Source organism: Portunus trituberculatus, chromosome 8 (genome assembly GCF_017591435.1).
Source record: "Portunus trituberculatus isolate SZX2019 chromosome 8, ASM1759143v1, whole genome shotgun sequence".
NCBI lineage: Eukaryota > Metazoa > Arthropoda > Malacostraca > Decapoda > Portunidae > Portunus > Portunus trituberculatus.
The window spans coordinates 4,632,501-4,644,729 of NC_059262.1; the positions used below are offsets into that span (position 1 = coordinate 4,632,501).

General features: G+C 39.8%; 1 protein-coding gene and 1 long non-coding RNA gene across 2 annotated transcripts in view; one reads left to right on the top strand and one right to left on the bottom strand.

The window, feature by feature from the left end:
• LOC123499599 (protein LMBR1L-like) overlaps nucleotides 1-4,976 on the bottom strand; it is a 37,297-nt gene extending 32,321 nt beyond the window's left edge. The window contains exon 1 of the mRNA XM_045247867.1: nucleotides 4,738-4,976. Within this exon, the coding sequence (XP_045103802.1) occupies nucleotides 4,738-4,839 (102 nt within the window). The 5' untranslated portion in view covers nucleotides 4,840-4,976. The remainder of the gene's footprint in view (nucleotides 1-4,737) is intronic.
• Nucleotides 4,977-6,207: 1,231 nt separating this feature from the next.
• Nucleotides 6,208-9,692, top strand: LOC123499646. The gene is made up of 2 exons (XR_006673055.1): nucleotides 6,208-7,633; nucleotides 9,254-9,692. It is a non-coding gene; the product is annotated as an uncharacterized LOC123499646 (long non-coding RNA).
• Nucleotides 9,693-12,229: the final 2,537 nt, after the last annotated feature.

Below are 12,229 nucleotides of genomic sequence, written 5' to 3' on the forward strand. Positions count from 1 at the left end.
TAAAATTACTCACATAATTAAATGTAAAGAAAATTGTGAGATGCAGTTCTTTAATCAGCTGAACAATGATACTCTCTCTCTCTCTCTCTCTCTCTCTTGTATTGGTTTCTTGCTTCCTGTAATGTGATCTCTCTCTCTCTCTCCTTTCTTTTTTTTCTGACTAGTTCTTTCTGACTTTTTTCCTCTCTCTCTCTCCCTCTTTTTTTCTTTGTTTCTTTCTTTTTCTCATTCTTTTCCCTTTCTGTCCCTCTCTCTCTCTCTTTCTCTCTTTATATCATCATTTTTTTTCTCTCTCTCTCCGTCAAATCAGCGTTGCCATACATTTACCACCTCCTTGCCACACAACACTCTACTCAATGCAACACTACTATGGCAACACACCTTCCCCTGCTGAGTGTTTCTTGCCATACACTCAAAACACTTCACTCTTTATTTTGTCTTCTTTTTCTTCCTTGTCGTTATTTATCACTTTTTGTGTGTTTCTCTTTCCTTTATTCATTTGTTTCTGTTTTTTTCTCATTTGTTTTCTTCTTTAGTTCTTGTTCTTCATTTCTTGTTTATTTCTCTATTTTCTTCTTTTTTTCCTGTTTGTCATGTCAGTTTTTCTCTTTTCTGCTACATTTGTTTTATTTATTTCTATTTATTTATTTTCTTCCTTCCTACACTTCTCTTCCTTCCTTCTCTTATGTCTCCTTCTCCTTCATCCAGTTGTTCCTTCTCTTTCCCATTTTTTTTCTATCATCTCTCATTCTTCTTTTCTTTCCTTTTTTTGCATTTCTTCTCTATCAATACTCCTTCCTTCTTATTTTTCCTTCCCTCATTCTCTCATCTCCTTCCTTCCCCTTCTCTTTTTTTTTCTATCAAGTCCTTCCTTTATTCCTTCATTACACCTATCATTTCTTTCTCTCATCTTCTTTCCTTCCTTCTTTTTCTCATTCTTTTTCTATCAAGACCTTGCTTAAACTCATACTCTCAAACACCTCTATTATTTACAAGAGTTTTAAGGTGTTTTTATGGTTCTAGAGACAGCGTGACAAGATTTCTACATTATTAACTGGAGAAACACTCTTGAAAACCCTGCTAATCATCTCTAGAGCCATGGAAAATAGACATGGTGAGATGGTGAGACAGTAAAGAGTTTCCGAACACAAGCCTTTCTTACTGATCTCTACACACATACTCCCACAAACCTCCCTGCTTCATTACAATCCCCTGCCGCCCCAAAGCCTGAAGCCACAGAGCAGCCCAGCCTTGCATGACATCTGCTAAGTGCCTCACACCTGTAAACACACCACTTACTCCTGCATGCCTTGTTTCCTTGCTGATCTGTGCATTGTGGTTTCGTTGGTGAATTAATGGTTTAGCTGGACAGACTGTGGGTAGGAAAGGAAGACCTAGAGATGGATAGAAGGGATAACAGTAATGAAATGTGTGAATAGGAGGAGTGTGAATGAGTAGTAGTAGTAGTAGTAGTAGTAGTAGTAGTAGTAGTAGTAGTAGTAGTAGTAGTAGTAGTAGTAGTAGTAGTAGTAGTAATGGTGGTGGTGGTGAGATAAGAGTTTGTTTGTCTGTCTGTCTGTCTGTGTGTATATTCATTTAATGCAAAACTTAGCGTCCGTCCATCCATCCGTATGTCTGTCTGTCTAAGATCTAAACAACTAAAACAACTAAACTTACTCTTATCATGTGTGTGTGTGTGTGTGTGTGTGTGTGTGTGATGCATGACAGAAGCAGGCGTGACCTTAAGGAGTCCTGCACCGAGTGGCCTTCCTACCCACCAGAGTGACCTTTGCACAGTGACATGCTGACCTTAACACACCCAAACACTTCCCACCACACCACACACAGGTCAGGTCACCCACAATGCACTGGAGGAAGGAGGAGGAGGAGGAGGAGGAGGGATATGAAAAGAAGAAAAGGGTGAACAGGAAGAGAAATAAGTGTGAATTACTGTTTTCTGAATGAAGGAGGAGGAAAAGGAGGAGAAAATGAGGAAAACAACATGGAGGCAGAAAAGAAGGGAAAAAAGAAAGAAGAAAGAGGAGGAAAAAGCAGAAAACAAGGAGGAGGAAAAGGAAAAGTAGTAAGATTTGAAGTAAACTATAAAAACTAAACAGATCTTGTACTAAACATTCTCAATTCTTCTTTATTCTTTCTCTCGGCAATAAATACAACAAACAGATTTCACACTAACACATCTCACCAAGTACTCTCAAACACCTCTGCACTTCACTTTCACTATTTCAAAAGGCTTTACTTAAATTTACACAAGTTTTAAGGTGTTTTTATGGTTCTAGAGGCAGAGTGACATGATTTCTGCATTATTAACTGGAGAAACACTCTTGAAAATCCTGCTAATCATCTCAGTGGCCTTGGAAAATAGTCGTGGAGAGAGAAAAGAGCGATTTTTAAGGCGATTTTATGGTTCTAGAGGCAGAGTGACATGATTTCTGCTTTATTAACCGGAGAAACACTCTTGAAATCCCCTTATCATCTCTGTGGCCTTGGAAAACAGTCGTGGTGAGAGAGCAAAGCATTTCTGAACACGGACCTAAGTTGGAATAACAGTCACACTTTCAAGTCTGCGTCAGTAATACATCTCGCTAAATCAGTGTACGTACTTGTTTTCCTCTTCTTTCTCATAATTTTCTTTCTCCTTTACACAAAAAACTTTGATTCATATTTATCTTCTTTCCTCTTTCTCTTCTCCATTTCATATCTTCTCCTCCTCCTCCTCCTAATTCTCATCCTTGTCCTCATCCTCATCCTTTTTGTCCTTCTTCTCATCCTCCTACTCCTCATTCTTTTCTTCCTTCTCCTCTTCCTCATCCTTTTTGTCTTTCTCCTACTCTTCCTCCTACTTCTCATTTTCTTCCTCCTCCTACTCCTTTTCATCCTCCTCCCCCTACTCCTCATCCTCCTCCTCCTCCTACCCCTCTTCCTCTTCCTCCTCTAAACTTAATTGCCACAGTGAATATCAAGGGAGCAAGTTTCCAAGAGCAACGAATGATAACTTGGTGCATTGAGTGACAAGGGCATGTGGTGGTGGTGGTGGTGGTGGAAGGGAACACACAGCTGCCCCTTCGAGAGTTTTATGTGTTTGTTTCCCTGTAGTGAGGTGATTTTTTTTCCTTTATTTCTCTGTCCATGTTTTTTTTTTTCCCTCTGGCTATGAAGGAAATAAGGAAAATAATAGATTGAACCTTCTCACCTTCCTTCTTTTTTTCCCTCCTTCCTATTCCCTCTTTCACCTTTTTTTTCTTTATTCCTTCCTTCCTTCCCTTCTCTCTCCCTAACCTAACTAAACCTAGCCTAACCTAACCTGACTTAACCTATGGACCAGGGTGGGAGGCCGGAATGACTAGGGGTGGGAGGCGGCAGTGACTAGGGGTGGGAGGCGGCAGTGACTAGGGGTGGGAGGCGGCAGTGACTAGGGGTGGGAGGCGGAAGTGACTAGGGGTGGGAGGCGGAAGTGACTAGGGTTGGGGGCCGGAGAGACTAAAGGCTGAAGCAACTAAAGGCCAGAGACTTGAAAGCAACCTAACCTACCTAACCTAATCTATCCTTTAACCGAACCTAACCAAACCTAATCTAACCTAACCTTACCTAAGCGAAACTAAGCTTATCCTAACCTAACCTGACTCTTGCACTGATACACTATTTATCGTACTTCAATGTTACCAAAATAAATAAACAAATACTTTAATGTTAAGTGAATGAATAAAAAAGTGGATAGACAGCGAAAAAACACCATTAAAGGCAGAACGTAAACAAACAGGCATAATATTAACACCTATAACACCTCCCACTCCAAACACACACACACACACACATCATCATCAGAACCTTAAAAAATGGCATAGAAACATAAAATAAATAAATAAAACATAATATGGGCATGAAATAAATATCCCTCACAAACAAACGGATGAACACGAGACATCCAGACCCACCCACACACCAAAACAAGACAAAACACATAAAAACAAACCTAACCCAACAAAACACGGGGAAAACAAGAATAGAGGCACGAGAGATAGATTTTGGCATAACCTTCCCTCCTCAAATATGACAAAAAACAAGAGCTGTGTATCAAAACAAGACAAAACACAGATAAAAACAAACTTAACCCAACAAAACACAGGAAAAACAGTAAGAGACACGTTAAATAGAATCAAACATGTTATTCCTTTCCTATATGACAAAAAAACAAGGATAAAAACAAGAGATATGCATCAAAACAATACAAAACACAGATAAAAACAAACTTAACCCAACAAAACACAGGAAAAACACTAAGAGGGTAAGATAGAATTTGGCACAACCTTCTTTCTAACATGTGACAAAAACAAGAGCCGTGCATCAAAACAAGACATAAGGAGGATAAATAGATAAAAATAAGCCAAACAGGAGACACACACAGGTAGAAATGAAGGAGATAGGAAGACAAACACGATCAAAACAAACTCAACAAAAAACAGGAAAAACTATAAACACAACACAAAAACAAGACATAAGGAGGATAAATGGATAAAATAAGCCCAAGAGGAAAGAGACAGGTAGAAATGAAGGAGATAGGAAGACAAACACGATCAAAACAAACTCAGCAAAACAAAACATGAAAAACTATAAACACAACATAAAAAACAAGACATAAGGAGGATAAATGGATAAAATAAGCCCAAGAGGAGAGAGAGACAGGTGGAAATGAAGGAAATAGAAGGAATTCCCACTTACAATATATTCCCTGACTGTGTTATTGAAATGTATCTCCTTCTCAAATGGGTCCTTGATAGGCTCGTCAGGAAGCAGCTCACTAATGTTCCTCACAGTGCTCATGCTGGCGGCCGTGATGTGCTGGTGGTGGTCACATCAAGCACCTCCAAGCACCCACACATCATGTTACATAGGTGGGCCACGGGAGCAGCAGCAACGCACTTACTCTCGCCTCGGCTTCTGACGCCACACTGCTGTCATGGCGGTCTGGCGGAGTGTAGTCAGCTGCCAGTGATGTCCACGGCTCCACGCCAACCACCACCGTCTTCACTTGTCATTAGATAAAATAAATGAAATAATTGCAAGTGTGTGTAGTGCATATTTAGTTGTCTTTATTATATTACTTATCGAATATTTTAAACCTCCCGCCCGTACCACTTCCGCCTCCTACACTTCTGTCTTCTGCTCTTTATTTATTTTTTTTTTCTAAGTAAATACTGCGAATTCCACATCTTCCTGTCACTAGAATCATAAAAAACTTAAACACCTGTGTCAGTTTAACTTGGTAGGCCCTTTAAAATTGCTCCTCCTTTTCATATTGCCTAAATGTTGTGTCACCGAAGTCTATGTAATTAAAACAGTAACAACGCTACTAGAAACCCTTGTTACTTCAACTATAGTACCTTTAAAAAGTTTTTCTCCCATCAATAATGCTGAAATGACGCTAAACATTCTCTAGAACCATAGAAGCACCCCTAAACACACACCAGTGTCATTTCATTAATCGCTGGCAAAAATCTATTCTTTTTATGTTATTCTGTCTAGTAAATGTTAAAAATACTCGGTCATATCCCCCCCCCTCTCTTTCCCAAAATGTCATCTAACTATATAGTAACTTTACAAGTTATGCGCGTGTTCCCAGGAGTGAGGAACCAGCAGGATTCACATTATTTTGTACTTATTTATATCATTACTATCTCTAAATACAAGTTTAAGATAGTCGTATCTATATCACTCCGATAGCAATATATTTTTTCTTTTATAAATAATAGACTAGTTAGAATGGCAACTGGTGCTAGTCTGACCCAGCAGGCAATGGTGACACGAGTCTCTCCCGCCTCAACTCGAACTCGTCACGTCTGTCGTCTGTCCACCGTCAGTCTTTTACAGCGTTTCGTGGCGGGAGGAGGTGATGGACTGATCCGATTCAGTTAAAACTCTCTGGTTAAGTCGACATGGGATCTTAAGAGTGGTTTATACGATTCTAGTGACATTAACAAGAGTTCTACACTCAAAAGACCCTGGTTAAAGTGACACGGGGACTTCACGAGTGTTTTCCAAGGTCCTAGTGACGACAAGAATACTGTGCCGGTGTTCACATCTCCAAAAACACAGAGACAGGACTACATAATCAAGGTGACACAGGCCTTACCATACGTGTTTGTTTGGGGCGAGTCACAGCCAAGGGATAACTGAGGAAAAATCATCAAATGCCTTCCATGCCATTTAAAGGTCTGAGTGAGGAGGTTAAGCTTTATTATTCGTTAGTTGTGTATTTTCGAAGTTACTTAGCTATCATTTAGCTTTTTGCATTGAGATTTAGCTAATTATTGATACAAAACGACCGAGGTGGCGGCCGGCCCGTCCCTATTTATCAACCTAACCTACCTTATTTCTCACTTTTATAGCCCTGTCTTGACTCAACATGCAGCCGCGTCACTAAGCTTTCACATCCAGCGTTCAGAGTCAGCCACTCTGGCCAGGTTTGTGTATGGTGAAGGGTTTTATGTGAGGCAGAGGGGGGGGACCCACCCGGCAACAGACCCCGCCGCCATCATGCATTCCTCGTTTATTAGCCTTTTCTTGCCTTGTATCTCAATATTATAGCCCTGTCTTACCACAACATGTTGCCGCGCCCCTAAGCTTTCCTATCCAGCATTGAGACACAGCCGCCATGGCCAGGTTCAAGTTTGGTGAAGGTTTAAGTGATGTACAAGAGGGGGTCAACCCCTTCACAGATCCGCCGCCATCTTGGATATGCCTATCCCGGCTCCGCGACCTGCCCAGAATCCAGGATTATTATTTTGTTTTATTCCTGGATAGTTTATTTGAGGTCAATAGTAAGATTTGATGGTTTCTACAAGTGTTGCGTTGTGTTTGAAGTGTTTTCCGTGCGTGTATGAGGTGCTGCATGTTGTTGTTGGCGTTATTTTTGTGTTAAATAAGGGCGCATTTTGGCGCCAAATTTTCAGGAACGTCCAGGGAAAATTTTTGTTTGAGCCAGTATCAAGTTGTTATTGTTTTCAAAAAATAGTTGATGTGTTTTTAAGCGTTACGCTTTCCTATTTAGTGTAATTAATGGAGAGTAGATTTGTTTCTAAAGGAGTTAATGTTCCAACAATAGTTTTGTTGGTACCCCTGTGAATTATTTATTTTTGCCTCTAACTCACTCTAAAGTGTTGGAAAAGACTCTTCATATTTACTAAAGTGTGTTTCGTTCCTTTGAAGTGAGAATGGGGAGGCATTTTAAAATTTGTAAGGGGGGTCAAGGTTCCAACATTTTATTTATAGTTCTTTTGAAAAATCTCTGATATTACTAGGATTTGGAATCTCTTTATATTTTTGATGTTAGTTAAAGTATGTGCCAAATCAGAATATGTAAAGCATTTGGGTCTGGCGGCGTTTTTCCGAGGAGTCATTTTCAAAATGATTTGTGTAACGTATATAATCCCGCCAAGCGGGCCGGGCCAGACCAGGGCCGTGACGTCATCAGCCAGGCAGTGACGTCATCAGCCAGCGACCCCCACCGGGCAGTGACGTCACGATGGCCGGAACCTCCCAGCTGCCTTGCCTTCCTGGCTCTCTTCGTCTATATGTAGCATGATTTACTGTGTTATACGTGTGTGTGTGTGTGTGTGTATTTACCTAATTGTAACATACGGGAAAAGAGCTATGCTGTGTGTGTGTGTGTGTGTGTGTGTGTGTGTGTGTGTGTGTGTGTTAGCCTGTTTTTCATTGGACATAAGATGATGTGTGTGTGTGTGTGTGTGTGTGTGTTGTTGTTGTTGTTGTTGTTGTTGTTAGCCTGTTTTTCATTGGACATAAGACGATGCTGTGTGTGTGTTTGTGTGTTTAAAACTTCTCCATTGTATTCCTCCTCTTCCTCCAGAGTTGTAATACCCGTGTCCCTTCTGCAGGTAACTTCCCGTGCTTGAAGGTGGTGTTGCTGCTGAAGAGTCCCCACAGGTACTGCGTCTTCCACTCCCACATTCCAGCCTGCCTCATTGTTATGTCAGTGGGTACTTGCCTCACTCATTCACCTGTGCATCGAACCTGTCTCTCACTCTCTCATCTGTTTAATTAATGTTTTTTTTTTCTCTTTTCCCTCACCTTTTACTCATTTTCTATCTCATTTACTTGTTTTTTTTCACCTTGGTCTTATTGACCTGTCTCACTTGCTCTTCTGTCTAATTAATGCTTTTTTCCACCTGTCTTGCACTCATTCACCTGCCTCATTCATTAATTTGTCTCGTTCACTCATTCACCTCCTTGGTTTACCTGTTTCAAAAGTGTATTAATTAATCTATCCTTCCTTTTTTTTGTCTCTCTCTCTCTCTCTCTCTCTCTCTCTCTCTCTCTCTCTCTCTCTCTCTCTCTCTGTCAGTATGTAAGGGCACTGTCTAATGGTCTTTGTAAGTTGTCACCTACACTTACAAGGACAGCAGCATCTTATAGCCTACAGAACCTTCACCCTTGCTCTGTCTTTCTCATGTCCAAAAGCTAATCCATAGACCCAAGGTAGTGTGTGTGTGTGTGTGTGTGTACCTAGTTGTGGTTTTACAGGGCTCGTGTGGTCCCGTCTCCATATCTACACGTATCCAATTTTTCTTTAAAACTATGTACACTCTTTGCTGACACCACTTCCTCACTCAAACTGTTCCAAGTCTCAACACATCTTTGCGGGAAACTATATTCTTTAACATCTCTCAGACATCTTCCCTTTCTCAGCTTTTTACTATGTGATCTTGTGCTTCAAATGTCATTATCCACTTGGTGTGTGTGTGTGTGTGTGTGTTGTGTTGTAGAAACTGTAGTGGACGTTTAGACATTGAGCGAGTAGAGAATAAAAAAAGGGGAAAGAAAAACGATGCCTTCATGTTTTTTTTAGTTTTAATTTCCAATGACTACTTATCGAACACATGTTAGCTACAGTTTGTCAGTTATACAAGTACAAAAGGAGCCTATACAGAGGGTTGCTTGTAGGCGGCTAGCTATGTACAGGTGTGTATGTGTGTGTGTGTGTGTGTGTGTAGCTGTGTGTGTCAATAGATGTGATCAATAAACATGTATATAATAATAATAATTGTGTGTGTGTGTATGTATATATGTGTGCATGTGTGTGTGTGTGTGTGTGTATATATGTATGTATGTGTGTGTTTTCTTATTTAACTGTATATTTATCTAGTTATATATGTGTGTGTGTGTTTATATTTCTAACTGTATGTGTGTATGTATGTTGTGATGTGTATTTATCAAGGTGTGTGTGTGTGTGTGTGTGTGTGTGTGTGTGTGTGTGTGTGTGTGTTCTACTTTCAAACACATGTACTCTCATTAATTTTTATTTCAATAGTAGAATTTCTTTTAGTTTATTTATTTATTTATTTATTGTTCATTAAGTGTTATGTCCAATTCTGTTCTAATTCTTATTGTTTGTATGATTATTGTACACGTGTGTGTGTGTGTGTGTGTGTGTGTGTGTGTGTGTGTGTGTGTGTGTGCAGTGAGTCATTACAACAAATAACATATCCTGTACAAAGTTGGACCTCGCGAGAAAACCACCCAAGAACTAGCGTAGAAAAACAATTATAATCTGTTACCACACTGACGGGGTAGAAGAGGAGGAGGTGGAGGTGGCAGGTGCTGGCATGACCTTTTGGGAGAGTTAAAGGACTTATATGAGGCTAAAAGAAAACTGTGTCCTATGGGTGTGTGTGTGTGTTGTATTGAATTAAGTTAACATTGGGTTACATATAAATAATCCTTGCTTTGTGTATTTCTCCTTTTTGGTATACATTCCAAATCTTTAATGCATGTATGTACGTACTTACTTATTCTTGTATTGTTCGAAGTTGCATTGAGTTTCACATAAAGTACTACTATGAATGCTGTCTGTGTATTGCCACGTTTACACTTAAAAAAGAACAGTGCATATCTTAATTCATTCATTGTCTGACCCATCACAGTAAACATGGCTAGCCTGGACATAAAGGAACTGGGAAATTTAATGGTTAGCCTGGACATGAGGGAACTGGGAAATTTAATGGCTTGCCTGGACATGACGGAACTGGGAAATTTAATGGTTAGCCTGGACATGAAGGAACTGGGAAATTTAATGGCTTGCCTGGACATGACGGAACTGGGAAATTTAATGGCTTGTCTGGACATAAAGGAACTGGGAAATTTAATGGTTAGCCTGGACATGAGGGAACTGGGAAATTTAGTCATGGGTAACTTGGACATTGGACACAGAAATTTAGCCCTGAATACATTATCACCATGGGTTTTGTAAGGATGATAAAAATGGGAGAGCTTTTACAATATGAAACGGAGAATTTAAAAAGGTTAAAAGTATAAATCGTACATATTATCTATTATCACATAGTAAGCTCACTCACTCTGTCTCTACACACACATGTACATACACACACACACTGATATTGTGTGATGTAATTTCTTTAATGTAATCTATTCTGGACAATAAACAATGGAAAAAAAGTTACTGTATTATTAAAATGCCTATCCTCCTCCTCCTCCTCCTCCTCCTCCTTATGATAATTCCTTCACCTGACAATAATTATGTATAAAAAGTTAATATAATGACAGGGTTACATGTGTGCTATCCCTTGTTAGAGTCACAGGTGTCTGGCCTCACCAACGTCGCCATCACTAATTATCGCCATTATTCCTAGTTGACATAGTGAAATTCAACATCTTAAACCACTGATAGCATATGCACTGCTTCTGATATGACAGCAATCCAGCGTGTATGTGTGCATGTAATAGACAGACACACACACCCATATTCTGAAACACTTCCACACAGCAACTTCACTATTTTCAAAGGGTTCTAGTTGAAGTGACACTGGTTTTTAAGGATGTTTCTGTGATTCTAGTGACATGTTAACAAGTTTTCTGCATTATCAACAGGAAAAATGCTCTTTAGAACTCCCCTAATGGTCTGTGTGGTCTTTGAAAATGGTTGCAGTTAGATAGGGAAGTGTTTCTGAGTATGGTGCACAGACCTACAAGATGCTGCTGGGACTTGACAGTACTTAAGGTTGCAGTGTCTAAATGTGACTTTCGGGACCCACGCCTTCACGGTCACCACAAAAAAAATGCCTCCTTTCTCCCCTTCTCAATTCCACAGTGTTTCTCTACAGTGCCCAAAGGAAGTATAAAACGCGTCATCACATTTGACCATCGTGTAAACACCAAGCCTTCTTATAAAACCGTATTATCAAAAAACTTGTGAGGGTGAATAAGCACATCAGGGAAATAAAGTCACTGTATAAAATGATGATAATAACAACAATAGCAATAATAATGATGATAAATGCAATACCAACCACATGAATGCAAGAAGTTGGGGGGAAAAAAAATTACGAAGAATTAAAGAACATAAAAAAAAGAGGGAACCAATCAGGAATGTGCCTATTAATTCCCACATTCCCACTCCTGCCTAACCTCTCAGATCTACAAAGCATCACCAGGGGTATTTAGCACAGGGTTATCTCTCTTGCCTTGTGATGGAACCTCCTCTCACACTGACTGCCCTTCCTGCCTCTCATCTTCACCCTCTCTCAAGGTCATATAAAACTTTGTATAGGACTTTGTGAGTGAGAGAGTGATTGAGGTTAAGATTGAGTTAGTGAAGGATGGAGAAAGGGTTATAGATGGAATGGGAGAGGTTGTAGTAGAAGGAAGAAATAGGAATGAGTGTTTTTGGGTAGAAGGAAACAAAAATGACAGTTTTTAGTAGAAGGAAGTTGAAAGGAGAGTAGAGTTTGGAGTAGAAGGAAGTTGAAAGGAGAGGAGTAAAAGAAAGGTTAAGAAAATTAGAAGAGAAGAAAAGTTTTTAGTAGGAGGAGGTAAGAAGGAAGAGAGTTTGTAGTAGAAAGTAGGAAGAGGAGAAAAAGAAAAGGTAAGAAAATAGAAGAGAAGGAATGGTGTTTCAGAGAGAGGAGAGAGAGTTTGATACAATATATAAACTACACAACACCACAAAAGGCCTCTTGACTCTTCCATCACCACCACTACACCACCTCCTCCTCTTCCTCTCCCCTCTCTGTGCTCCAAGTGAGCCATCAGCAGCCCACACTAAGGTCAAAGTTGTAGTATCAAATGTCATGACCTTACCCTGACCTGTCCTTTCTAGAACTTTGAGGTGTAACTATAGAAAATACATGAAAAAAATGTTCTAGCTGATTTTTTTTTGTGATATATTTGAAGTTGT